The sequence below is a fragment of the Marmota marmota genome, unplaced genomic scaffold (assembly GCF_001458135.2).
Source record: "Marmota marmota marmota unplaced genomic scaffold, marMar, whole genome shotgun sequence".
Lineage (NCBI taxonomy): Eukaryota > Metazoa > Chordata > Mammalia > Rodentia > Sciuridae > Marmota > Marmota marmota.
Genome location: NW_025999977.1, coordinates 37,812,587 through 37,826,754, shown reverse-complemented (window position 1 = coordinate 37,826,754; position 14,168 = coordinate 37,812,587). Strand labels below are relative to the sequence as shown.

General features: G+C 40.9%; 1 protein-coding gene across 1 annotated transcript in view; it reads right to left on the bottom strand.

The window, feature by feature from the left end:
* The window catches only part of Alk (ALK receptor tyrosine kinase), a 647,823-nt gene that overhangs the window by 630,449 nt on the left and 3,206 nt on the right, over positions 1 to 14,168 (bottom strand). Inside the window, exon 2 of the mRNA XM_015479804.2 lies at positions 13,809 to 14,168. This exon is cut by the window's right edge and continues 41 nt beyond it. Within this exon, the coding sequence (XP_015335290.1) occupies positions 13,809 to 14,168 (360 nt within the window). The remainder of the gene's footprint in view (positions 1 to 13,808) is intronic.

The window sequence follows — 14,168 nt, the reverse complement described above, 5'->3', positions numbered from 1 at the left end:
TCCATTACGTGGTCTATTTGTGTACCTCCCTAAATCTAACATGTGACCTTCCTTCCTCTCTTGTCCCCCTCAGGAAAACTCACCAACTTTCAAGACTTAAACCACCAAGTCTATGTGAATAGCTCCCACATCCATATCAGCCTGGACCTCTCACCTGTCCCAACTTCAGTGCCATAGTTTTATTCCACACCAGATAAGCTCATCTTCAGATGGATGTCATGACGTAATTGTCATCATGCCAACCACTGTCCCCTCAGACCACATCCTTTTCCTAATCATCTTCTTTATCAGCACTCCCACAAGTCTTCAAGGCCTCCACCTCAAACCCTTAGACTTTTGGCTCCTTCCTCTTTGTATCCCATATATCTGGGCCTTTGTTGGCCCAGTTCTGAGTCTGTCACCCCCAAGGCAGTGCACCAGCCTCTCAGGGCTCCGCTTCAAGACTAGCCCTCTCCATGGTCTAGGTCCAAGACCCACTACAAAAATAGATTTGCTGAAGAATCTACGGTCAACACGTTTACAATCAACATGCATCTTCCCAATGGAAGACCTAAATGCCTTCTAATTTCTTTAGCAAGAAATTTAAATTCCAGACTAAGTAAGCCAGCCCTACCTCTAATCCACAATATTTGACCTGGTACCTCTTCCCCAGAATTCTCAACGCTTCTCAGACCTCTCTGCTCTGGCTAGTTCTACTTTCTTAAACACAACACCACACACACACACACACACACACACACACACACTACTCTTTTTTTCTGCCTGTCTCTATGTCTGTTGTCCATCTCTTTCTCTCTACCCTTTCTCCTCTCTTCTTCCTCTTCTTTTTCTCTCTCTAACCAATTGTTCTTCTGGGCATTACATTGGATTATTGACTCATATTAAACAGCCCTTTACCCTATCCTTTACCCTATACTTTTCCAAGAAAAATGTTTCATTCCCTCCAAGACCCTGCTCTCAAATCACCTCATTCTGTAAATGTTTTTCTAACTCAACTTCTATCTCAATCCCAAAAGAAATTCATCATTTTCAACAGACATCCTTTGACCTAACTCCTTGCCAAAAGGCAATACACTTATTGTTTCGAAAATTCCAACATGGACTGAACAAGTAGAGTTCATCTGCCTTTAACAGAATGGTTTTTGATATCTGGAAGGACAGAATGAATCTGTCCTTCATTGCCCTAGCAGGAAATCAACCTCTCGAAGCCTCCACTGCACAACCATGACCACTTTGTACCATTTGTCTACCATTCAAGAACTGCCTTTTATGAGAGTTATTTATTAGCATTTCTGCCTTTCTCCACAACTTGTTTATGATCTCCTTCTGGGAGGAAGAGATTGTACTTCCTTCAACTTGGTAAATACTCTTTAAAAAATTTAACCAATAAATTTTCTCAGGAAAAAGTCCAAACTTGCAGACAGCTACAAAAAGGATTTTTTTAATCTGATTTCTTTTTGGTAGGCACCTCTCATATGGATTTACATGGTATCTCAGAACACTGACCAACATGACCATGATCTTAAAGCTCATTATATAAGTTCCCAGCTATGAAAGAGTAACTAACACCAGACTAGTCCTTCTGACATAAATAGCTTTAAAAAATGGTCAAAATGAATGAAAAAGATGTTTTATGTCATTGATCAGCAGCACAGGACTATAACCCAAGAACATGAAGACAAATAGCAACCGCCCTGACTTTCTGTCTGGAGGCATTTACCAGATTCTGACACAGGAAGAAGGGTCCTAAATAGAGCACAGAGGTCTCACTGGCCAGAAGTAACTGAAATGGGAGTCTGGGAAGCTGGAAGCAGCTTGAATTTCTAATAAGCAAACTGGAGAAGGAGAAGAAAGAGAAAAGGTAGCAAACGCTCCATAACACTGCACAGACTCCCAGGAGTCTCTGGCTGAACATCAGTTGTTCATTCATGAGATTCCACATCTGAACAAAGAACAGCTACCAAAAAAGAACACCTACCAGAGAACTGAAGGCTGATCAACTACCAGAGTCCATGGATTTGGGACATGTTTAGGAACCTAATAATCAGAGTGGAAGGACTTCATTGAACACCTGATGCATTTGGTGGAAATTCCAAAAAGGCCAAACCATAAGAGTAAGCCTCAACTAATGATGAGATAAAGGCTTCTCTAAATTCCCCTCTCAAAGCTCAATAGCAATTCTTGAAAATATCAAATTGATGGGCAAGTAAAATAACTATCCAAGAAACCTTAATAGTCTTCGAATGTAGACAACAAAGCCTTCACACTCTGTAATGTAATATTTATTATGCACAGGATCAATACCGAATTATCAGATGTGCAAAGAAGCGGTTAAAAAGTGTCCTACAACCAAGAGAAAACTAATCAATTTAAACAGACGTAGAAATGACAGAAATAATAAAGCTATCAGAAGGAAATTTAGAATGGCTATTACAAATATGTTTAAGGACTTAGAGAAAAACATAAACATATTTGGAAAGAAATAAAAATGGAAATAGACTCTAGAGCTAAAAGCAAACAAACAAACAAAAAACAGTTATCCAAAGAACATGTATGAAGATACGAATTGGTGTCAACATACTTTATATACAACCAGAGATATGAAAAATTGTGCTGTATATGTGTGATAAGAATTGTAATGCATTTCGCTGTCATTTACTTTTTAAAAAAAATCGATAAAAAAAACAATTAGCACATTTCCTCCTCCAAATCTCTTAAGTGTTCTTCTTAAATTCAGAGCTTTATCTACCTGTGCTACTATTACATAGTTACTGCCTTTGACTTGAACCAAGTGGCTTTTGGGAAAGTAGGGAGATGATGTGGAGAAATAAAACATTGTTGATTCCCTCTGTACTTTTTGACCTGAAGGGGCCCCCTTGCCCAGTAAAATGGCCTGTAAAATGTGGTTTCTACCAGGGTTTCCACTGGAGTTTTGACTGCTGACCTTGATAGCTAGCTATGCAGATTCCACTGAGGGAAGACCATCATGAAATGAAAGGAAAAAGTGGAGGGATGGGGATTTATCTGCATATGCACTGAGTTATCAAGACCCTTTGTCTGGCTTTTCAACCCCAAATAAAGGGTTTCTCTGGGTACTTAATTTTCCATGGCACCGTCCCATGGCTTTGCAGAATGCCTGAATCTGGCTCATTTTGGCCCACGGACACAAGAGAAAACTAACTCTCTGAAGGAACCAGCCCAAGGTCCCCACTTATTAATCTGAATGATGCATGTGCAGACAGAGTCGAAGAAAAATAAAAGGCTTTGAGTGCAAAACTAAGGTTCAAACCCCATCCAAATGTCAGACCGAGGAACACAATGTTCAGCACTTCCAGGATACACTCTAAAATTGCTCAACATACGAACGCCTCCCCTCCAGGTGATCATTTCTAAAGACTAAGAATAATCAGCAGATGCCAAAAAGAAGATGATCCAGATGTTGGGATTATCAGACAAAGACTTGAAAGAAGCTGTTCTACTTATGTCCCAGAAGGTAAAAATAAAAATTCTGGAAAATGGATGGAAATGTAATTCTCAGGAGAGACAAATTATTTTTTAATGGGAAATTTAAAATTTAAACAGGTATACTATGTAAATAATTACAGCAGAATGAAGATAACAGAGGGAAAGAATGTATAAGAAGGATAATATATAATGACCACGTGGGGTTTGTTCTGGTAATGCAAAGCCAATTCAACATTTAAAAATCAAACAATAAAATTTATCAAATTTACAAAATAAAGAGAAAAATTCCTGTGATCATCTCAGTAGATGCTCACTCTGAGGGACGCTGGATACCATAGGCTGAAGACGTTGAAGCAGTCCTGTGGAGAAGACCACCTGGAGAAGAGTCAAGACCTCCCAACGGGAGCCAGCGCAAGCTGGCCAACCCCACAGGCGAGCTGCTTCCTTTGTGGACTCTGAAGCCACAGTCAAGCTTTTGACAGCTGCAGCTCTGTCCAATGTCAGACTGCAATCTGATGAGAGAGTCCAAGAAAAATCATCCAGTGAGCTCTCCCCAAATTCCTAACTATGGAAGATAAACTATTATTTTAAGCCACTAACTTTTGGGGCGATTGACTATGCAATATTAGATATTCAACACAAAAGAAATGCAAATTAAAACCACAAGGAGATATTGACACATATTGACAATATCAAGTATCTTCTGGAATGTAGAGCAAGCGACACTCTCACGTGTTACTTGTGGGACTGAAAAATGACACAACTACTTTGAAAAGCAGCTTTGTAGTGTTTTATAGAGTTAAACATATATTTACCATAAGACCCAATAATTCTACAAGGGATGTAAAAGAACTGACAATATATATCCACAAAATTACTTATACACAAAATGTTTCTAACTGCTTTATTCACTAGAGCCCCAAACTGGAAATGTCCATCAAATGATGATTGGATAAATGAATTGTCGTGTATTCATAAAATGAAACATTATTAAGCAATAAAAAGCAAACTATAATGCATGCAACAACACATATAAACTCAAAAGCATTATTATTTTGTGTATTTATTATTTATTTATTTGGTACTGGGGATTGAACTTGGGGGCATTCAACTACTGAGCCACCTCCCCAGCCCTATTTTGTATTTTATTTTGAGAGGGGGGTCTCATTGAGTTGCTTAGTGCCTCCTTTATGCTGAGGCAGGCTTTGAACTTGAGATCCTCCTGCCTCAGCCTCCTGAGCCACTGGGATTATAGGCATGTGCCACTGCACCCGACTTAAAAGCATTATTCTAGGTGAAAGAAGACAGACACAAAAGAGAATACATAACTCTTCAATTTTCCACTTTTATGAACCTCCAGAACAGATAAAACTCATCTGTGGAGATAGAAATCAAATCAGAAGTTTCCTATATCAGAGAATGTGAGGTTCATGGCAAAAGGTCAAAAAGAACCTTTCAGGGATTTGAAAACATTTTTCTCCATCCTAATTAGGGTGGTCATTACACAAAACTGTATATCTATCTAACAACTCAAACTGTACAGCCAAAATGGGCACATTTTCTTGTATGTGAATTATACTTCAATAAATCTGAAAACAATTATTACATAATGTTGGTCTCAGGTTGAGAGATTTTGACATCAGGTCAGAATCCTTCCAGGCTAAAAAGAATCAAGTGTTCCCTCCCTTCTCCCCAGCAAATTCTCTGCCATGTGTTGGGTCTCTTTCTCTATGTCTATGCCTCTCAGTGTCCCAAAGATAATTTGGCTTCTGTTTTCCTGGGTTGCCTCTAAAACATCTTCTGCATTCCTCTCCCACTTTCTTCACGGTGTCTCTATGTTTCTCAATCATTTTTGCCTTTGTCTTTAGGTAAATGTAATTATGTTTCTGTCCAACTTTTCCTCACTCAATTTATGACTCTCTGTACTAACTAACCTAAGACTAAAGAGTTTGCAGCCATTATGAAGTCAAACAACAACAAGTGCTGGCAAGGATGTGGGGAAAAGGGTACACTTGTACATTGCTGGTGGGACTGCAAATTCGTGCAGCCAATTTGGAAAGCAGTATGGAGATTTCTTGGAAAGCTGGGAATGGAGCCACCATTTGACCCAGCTATTNTTTCAGAGTCCTTGGTTGTTACTTTTACCTCTGCAGGCTAATGACCTCATTTATAAAAGCTTCCCTTACCTGCTTCAGTAAGAGTTTTTTATAGTATCCATCTGGCCACCAAAGGAAAAAAAATATATTATCAAGAGTTGGGGATAGAAACTAACACTTGTTGAACACAGGGTAGGTATCTGGACCTTCTATATGCTTTATCCCAAGTAATCCTCACAATAACCCTGGGAGTTGGATATTATTTGTTCTCAATTTACAGGTTAAAAAAAAACTAAAGTATATAGACAAGAAAATAAATAGCCTTGGTCCAATAAATGATAGAGCAGAACTTTGACACCAGGTCTGTGATGTGTTCTATGCATTTTAGGGGGGGAAAGTTTCTTTTACTTTTAACTCTACCACATATTCAAATCCTTGTTAGCAAAAAAGGGCAGGATTAATAAAGAAACAATGTATATCCATACAAAGGAATACAATACAGCAATAAAAAGGAAAGAATACAATTACCCACCACAGTGTGGATGAATATCACAGAAAACCATGTTCAGTAAAACAACTCAAACACAAAAGAAGACACATTGTATAATCCCATCTATGTGATGTGACTATTCAAGAATAGTCACAACTACTGATGACTTATGAATCACGGATGGTTACCTTGAGGTAAGGGAGGATGGATACAGATTGGAAAAGTATTGCAGAGAACTTCATGCTAGAAATGTTTTGTATCTCGATCTTGGTGGTGATTATATGGATGTGATATATGTAAATCATCATCAAACTATGCACAAGATTAGTACTCTCAATGTACTTTACTGTTTTTGTAATCTTGCAATTTAAAAAGAATCACTTTCCGTTGTTAAAAGGAAGGTTCCTGTGTCATAATATCGCATAGATTCACTGCTATAAGAGCCTGAAATTAGGCCAGGCACCATGTTGCATGCCTGTAATCCCAGTGGCTCAGGAGGCTGAGGCAGGAGGATCACAAGTTCAAAGCCAGCCTCAGCATAAGCAAGGCACTAAGCAATTCAGTGAGACTCTTGTCTCTAAATAAAATCCAAAACAGAGCTGGGGATGTGGCTCAGTGATGGAGTAACCCTGAGTTCAATCCTCAGTTACCCCTCCCCTGCAAAAGAGCCTGGAACTGGGAAAAATGACTTCTCTGCTCAGACTTCCTCTGAGCTCAGACTTTTGTCACACCTTCCCTTTAGCCTTTTCCTTACTCTAAGAAATTCCAACTGCCTATCTCTCCATGAACCTGCTGTTACTTAGCCAGAAAGGTAAAAAGGCAAGGAATAAGACTTAATTTATAAAATAATTGGGTGAACCTGTCCCAAGGGAGCTCTCCTGTCCTGTTCTGAGACCTCCAACTTTCTGGAACATGTCCCAGCATACCACCAAAGGAAGCTGATAGAATTTGCCTGGATAGGGACTCAGTCTCAGAACAGCCCGATGGAAAGTTCATTTAAAAATGTGTAACAGGAAAAAAAAACGTTGTTCTGAGAAATCCAGCTCACAAAAAATGGTGGCAGATATCTCCCACCCTCTTACCACATCACCACATCACCACCAGGTCAACACTCTTTTAGCTACCCCTCCTTCATACCTCGACCCTATATGAAAGAGCCAAGGTCATCACAAGGTTGAGAAAACAGAGGCTACTTCATAGACCAGAGAGCAACATGATGGCTCTAAGGAAGAAGACATCCATGAGGTTCCTTGATAGCTTTATTCTCAGCTCTTTCACAGGATCTTTGGACCTACAACCACCCAAACCAACATGTTTCATTCCTTGCTCCCAAATACAGATGATATGCATGTGCATCTTCTGGAGATGTAAATTATCATCAAATGTAAGGATGGAGGCAAGGGCTCAGCTATGGCTTGTAAAAATCATTACCTACAAAATGCTGTGTGGTTGCTTAATGACCTTTTTAAGGTTGAGGCACTATCCTGAGGCAGCCTTCCAACCAAGTCCCTGGGTTATATGTCTTCAGGGAATCTTAAAGGCTTAACTGCTCATAATGGGCCCGTGTCCATTAACCCGTTGGTACTGTACCTATCTGTCCATGTCTTCCACATGATGATAATGAATGGTGAGGCTGGAAACAGGAGGGAAGTGTGCAGCCCAGTTAATTAGAATATAGGAATTCCCAGAGGCCAGTGGTTCTGCACGTCCCTGCGAATGGCAGAGCCTGGACTGGACAGATCACCCTCAGTCAAGGAAGATCCACTATCTAAAATCTACTCTTCTATAATGTCTATATCTTGCTATTCCTCAGTATAAGCTTTCATATTCTCACAAAGTTAAGGTTTGGTGTCTTTCTATGGAAAAAAAGTTGGATTGTAAATATGCTGCTTGAATCTTTGGACTGAATCCAAGGTCAAAAGACCTACAAGAGGATACATGTTGATAGAAATGAAGTAAATATCACGCTTCAATCCTCCTTCTCTTCCACAATTCTAGGAGGAAAAAAGCCTTCCATGATGAGACAACAGATACTACCCCAGTGGCCACTCCCCGCACTTCCCACGGGTCCTACCTTGCATCTCTTGGGAATAAGAAGCTAGTTACAGTAAGAAGGTATGGGGAACCCATAGCATCACTGCTATTTCCAAGGTCACCACATGTGGTCATGCATAGGGATGATGCAACTCTGGATGACACCATTCAGACAGACAAAAATGCACATGAAACTCTGAGAGTTGTAAAATGCGCGGCTTTAGACTGGATGCTGGAATGTTACTGGTGTGAGAAAAACCGTAAGGAATCATATTGATGGAACACTTCATTATCCATGAGGCATGTGATTAAAGATTTGTATACAACACCTAATTTAATTTCCATGACAACACCTTGAACTATTATTACCCCCAATTAGAAACACTTAAAAACCATTACTATCCTCATTTTTATAATAAGGAAAAAGGTCTCAAATATTTTAAGTAATTTTTCTAAGCCATGGCTATGGCCCACCAAATATTTGTGGCAGGGTCTCTGAAAAGCATAATGGGAAAGGTTTTCACCTACTTCTATGTCTTAGTCGTTCAGAATTTGCATCTTGAAATTATCTTCTCAGTGGAAAAGGCCTGATTAGAATGCCAAGAGAACTGTGGCTCTGGTCAGTATCTAGCCAGCATCTGACATCTCATAACCTCTCAATGAACAAATGAAAGTTTCTAGGTCTGCTGCTTCGTACTTGTCCAACCTTGAGAAAGTGTTCTCAACCTTCTGATTACAGTTATTCCACTTATAAAATAAAGTGGACAACTGCCCTAGCTACTACAGGATTAATAAAAATAATAAATGTGAAAGAACTTTACAAATTGTGAAGTTCCATACAACTGTAACAGGACATTAATAACAGTTATAAAGAACAGCAAAATGTCCTTTTATGGGTCAGGCCGGGCAAATTCCCATGAAGTGAGATTATCAGGCAGTAATCCTAACAGTGGCAGGATGTGACAACTTTGGCTGGCACAGCTCCTCTCTCTTCCCCACACACGGGCCAGTTTCTCCTGACTTTCAGAAACCCAACTTCTTTCAAAGATATTTATTGGTATTAATGGTAAGATTCTCCTCCCATACTCTGTAAAACCTCTTGTGGATCTTTTTTCTCTTTTATGATTTTGTGGAATGTTCAATTAGATGTAGACAAACTTCATCTTTGGAATAGCCATATTTATTCTCAACATTTTGAAGAATGTTCAAGCAGTCAATAAGAGTCCACCAAATCTAGAACCAATCTCATCCTCTCAAGACCCTGTGGTCTCCTACCCTGCCAATGACAGTAACACACAAAGACATACTCACACACACACACACACACACACACACCCCTAAAGATGTGTCTTAGATATATAATTCTCTAATAAGAGTACCTTCCCCCACTGGACCTATAGACCATAACCCAAAGAAAAAAAAATCTGTGTTTAATTTGGGGGATATGAAGGAATAAATCTAGTAATTTTTTTTGTACCAACCAAGATTGAACTCAGGGGCACTAGGCCACTGAGCCACATCCCCAGCCCTATTTTTTTTTTAATTTATAGACAGGGTCTCACTGAGTTGCTTAATGCCTCACTTTTGCTGAGGCTGACTTTGAACTCTCACCCTCCTGCCTCAGCCTTCCACGCTGCTGGGATTATCGATCGGTGTGTGCCACCATGCCCAGCTGAAACTAGTAATTTAAAAATATTTTTTCACTAACAGTCCTATTGTGTGCTTTTCCCACCAACTTCAAAGATACTTATCAATATTTTTCTTTTCCCCTAGAAACACCAATGCCCCAAACCTCTCAGGAATTAGATCCCCAAACATCCTGATTCACTCTGCCATTCCCTGTCCCAAATCCCCTGCTTGTTGTAGCTTCTCAACATTTAAAAATATAGAACTTATCAATTATGAACAATGTGGCTTGTCTGACCTATATCTCACCTGACTCCCTGCTCCCTTAGAATTCCATTCCATAGTCAGAGGAATATCAATTTCAGAAAATAAGGTTCCTGATATCTAACCTAAAGTTTCCTTCTACAAGTCTCATCCTATTACTTCTACGGCCACACTAAATAACTCCTCTCCTTCAGTGCCAGTCTCCCTCCTCCAAAATCTGTGGATTGTTACCATGGCTTTCCCTTCATCACCACTTTAGCCCAGCCATATATATTTAATTCTTTTCATCATTCATCATAAATCAGTCCTTTCAATTCTTAAATCAGCACTCTGCTCTTCTCTGGACTAGTTCCAAGTCTCCCAATTCACCTCCAATAACTGATATCCCTTCTGGGAGCTCACATTTCCTCTCTATCTTTCTTTACTCTCTATGCCCTCTCCAGATGAAATGGGAAGAGACTGACTGATAAGTGTGGTCAAGGGTCAGGTGTATTGTATTGCATACCTCTACTTAAATTGCTTAGGACTCTCCCCCGCACATGTAAAGACCCAAGTCATGTAGCCCCTTTCCTGGAGTGGAGAGGGAGTGTTTGTAGGAAAACAGGCTCTCCAATCCCCCAACATCCTCTAGACCCTCACCTGGAAGGGTGGAAGAAGCTGATCTCAAAACACCTACAAACCAGAATATTACCCAGGGCTATGGGCAATGCCTTGGCCCCCAGGTAAACATCTTTTATGTGATTTGGGATGTTTCAGGATAGTACATCACCATTCATATAATCCCAGCAACTGCCTCTCTATTTCATCTCCATGAATGACTCTTTTGGAGAATTGCTACAGACCAAAATGTTGATTTCCCTCTAGGAATTCACAGCAACCCACAAAGAAAAAAAAAAGCATGAGCATGTCATTCATCATAAGGCCTCTCGGGCATCCTTTTGTCCTCTCAGAAAACCCAAACCATGAGCAATTCAAAGGTTTCACTCTGTTCTAACTGGGTACTTTCCCATTTTTTGCCACATCCCTAGTCATAGTCCTGCTCAAGTTTAGGAAACTTGAATATTCAATCTGAGAAAAATAGGGTACTTCAGGCCCCTCACTACAAAGGATGGCAAAACCATCATCCCTCTTTTTCCCTCCCCACAAATAGCCACATCCACACAATTGTTCCCCTCTAGACAAGACCACCAGCCCCTTGGGCAGAAGCAGGAAAAGATGAACTGAGCTTTGCCTACTTTCCCTTTGTGATTGAAGATCCGATGCCACAGAAGTGTTTATGTCCTTTCTATAAATCAGAGTCTATGGGAAAAGAATAAAACTCATTTTCCCAAAAATGACAAACAGCAAAATCGATCCTTATGGCAGAACCTAAGCCTGAATTTTCATACAAGAAACCAAATGGAACCACAATGATTTACATTGCCCCAAACATGAAACATGATTATAGCAGGGTGTGTCCACTCAGTGGGAAGGTCTACAATGGAGACTGCACCTGAATGAGGCTGGGGAGGTAATGGTAAAATGAGAGGCTAGTCCTTCCTGGCAAGCTACCTAACTGCAGACAGCATATGTCCTCAGAGACAGGAGGGACCAGCCTCTTCCAAGTGTGATCACCACAGGCCTGAAGTGCTTTTCAATAAGCTGTCTGTCTCTCTGGAGGTCATAGGGAGCTCATCCAGTTACACTTAGTGTCTTATTTGATCCCATCAATAATCATTTGATCCCAATCCTACTGAAAAATGCTTGGCCAAAATTTCTAGCCTTTTAATGGCAGTATCCTGGCTCTTTCTGAAACCAGTATTGCTAGATGTGTCAAATGATGCATAAGAGCTTGGTCCAGCTGCCAAACAGACTGCACTGCCGAGGAAAGACTTGGGATGCTCACTGCCTCCTATAGTCAGTAGCAGAGCAGCTCTTAGAGAATACTCCTTTCTATCTGAAACTCCCCCACTCAGTAGTACCATCAACTCATTATGTGGGGCTTGAATGAAGTAGTACTATATTCTTCAAATGCATTATACATGTGACTCTCAGAAACACCCACTGGTAGCATCTTGCAATCCACATGTTTATAGTTGGCAAGTTTGGGGCTGCATGTGATAATGACAACAGCAAATATAGATTGCTTTGGCCCATGGTCATTTAACGAGAGGTAATAGAGGACGCTCCAGAAAGGCTTATAGATATGAAAGTGGAAGAAAATCTTCATTCCCAGAGAAAAAGTCATTTTTATTTCTATCACTAAAACATTGGGCACTAAAAGAGAATGGTATATAAACCACAGAAGGCATGATGACATCAAAACCCAGCTGTTCTTTACAAAAGTATCCTTGGTGGGACAATTGTATCATTCTCCATCTCACTTCACTGAGGCACTAGCAAACTCATCTGACCCTATCTTTTACTATGGAGTGTATGAATTCCAGCACTGATCACAGGGGTCATTCTGAGTGCCAATGCCACTAATGCTGATGCTGAAATATGCATCTACTCTTGTTCTTTTCTTGGAGACCACATACCAGGATGTTTTCTGCATAATGACTACAGAATCTCAGCTTCTTAATATCTCTGCTGCATAAGAATATTGACTGTGTGGGGAGTACGTGTGTGTGCTTGAACAAGCATGGGACATACTTGTAGCTCTACAATGGCCATTTTTCAATGCTTTCCATCCAATTAATACTTGATATTAGTGGCCAGTGGAGCATAAGAACTTCATTTATTTCTAATGATGAGGATGATAGAAAAGAAGCTGGGTTTTCTCAATGGAATTAGTGTAGGCTGTTTAAAAACATGATTTCTCTTCTGTGCTTTGCTCATTCATTTGCATGGTATATTTTATTCAGGAGTTCTTCCCCGACACTCTTACAAGAGAAACATCCATTCAAAACTACCTGGTTTTCCAGTCAAATTATCACTTGAAAGAGTTAGAAGTAAGTGCTGCACACACATCCCCAACTCAGTGAATATGGGAAGAAATGAGGGAGTAAATGAAACAGAAACCTCATTTCAGGAGTCTCCAGCAGAGAGATCTGCAGTGAAACGGCTGCCAGAGACTATCACTAAGAGCTGCGGCTGCAGACATTCAAGCTAAAAATCAGAGGAGGGAAGAGGAAAGGGAAGGGGAAGAGAAACAAGAAAGCCAACTATTTTTTCCTTCCTGGCTTCATAGTGACTTCCTCAAAGCAAGACAATCTTTACAACTTTCCTCCCCCTTTCCACACCTCCTCCTGTTCCCTGATCCATATTTCCTCTGGGATTCTCCCAGGACATCTGAGAAGATGAGGGTCTGAGAGTGCAAAGCAGACAGGGGGTAAGAGTAGAGGTAGTGCAATGAATTAACAAGGAAGAGTGAATCCCTCGGGAAGTAACAGTTGGAAGGCATTCAATAATAAGAAGAGAACCTTTATATTCCCTAAGAAATTATACCCCAAATCTGTGGGTGATCATGAAGAGGAACATGGAGGAGAGTGAAAGGATAATAGTTTTCAGATGTAGTACTAAGTTGGAACTTGGAAATAATAGGAGGGTTTCAACCATTCTAGGGCTCCAGGAAGAAAGGTAACCAGTTCTGGCTTGGACCTTGTGTAGAGGGCATTATGCCAAAAACAGAAAACTTTTCTCCCAACTCGATTGCTAAAAAAGGAAGGAAGGTCCTTGGGAGCGATCGGCCTCAGGAAAAAAGTAAATTACAGTCTAACTTTAGGAATGAAGAAAGAAGGCTAAGAAGCTTTTGGGAAAGACGGGTGAGGGGAACAGTTAGATAATAGTGGCTGCAAATCCATGTAACTAAAAAATGCGAATCCCAGCACACTCTGGCGGGAGCTGCTCACCGATCCCAAAGATCTGGAAGAGAAGGCGGGGCTGGGAGGCGCGAATCGCCGTGGACAGCCTTCCCTCTCTGCCCACTTCCGATGCCTTCTTCTCGGGCATCAGGCGGATCCTCAGCCGCCCTTCGCCGTGACGAATCCACCAGCTGAACAGCTCACTGAGGTTAAACTGGAGCAGTCCCACGGCCGCCTCTTCTGGGGACCCAACGCAGCCCTCAAGAATAGCCTCCTCGCCCAGCTCCAGCACTAGCTGCTTGGCGCGCCGGAGCTTGCGTATCGAGCCACCTTTCAGCACCCTGGACAGCGTCGGGTCCGCAGCTGGGGACAGGGAGCTGGCCGCCGGCGGCCCCAGCAGCCTAACCA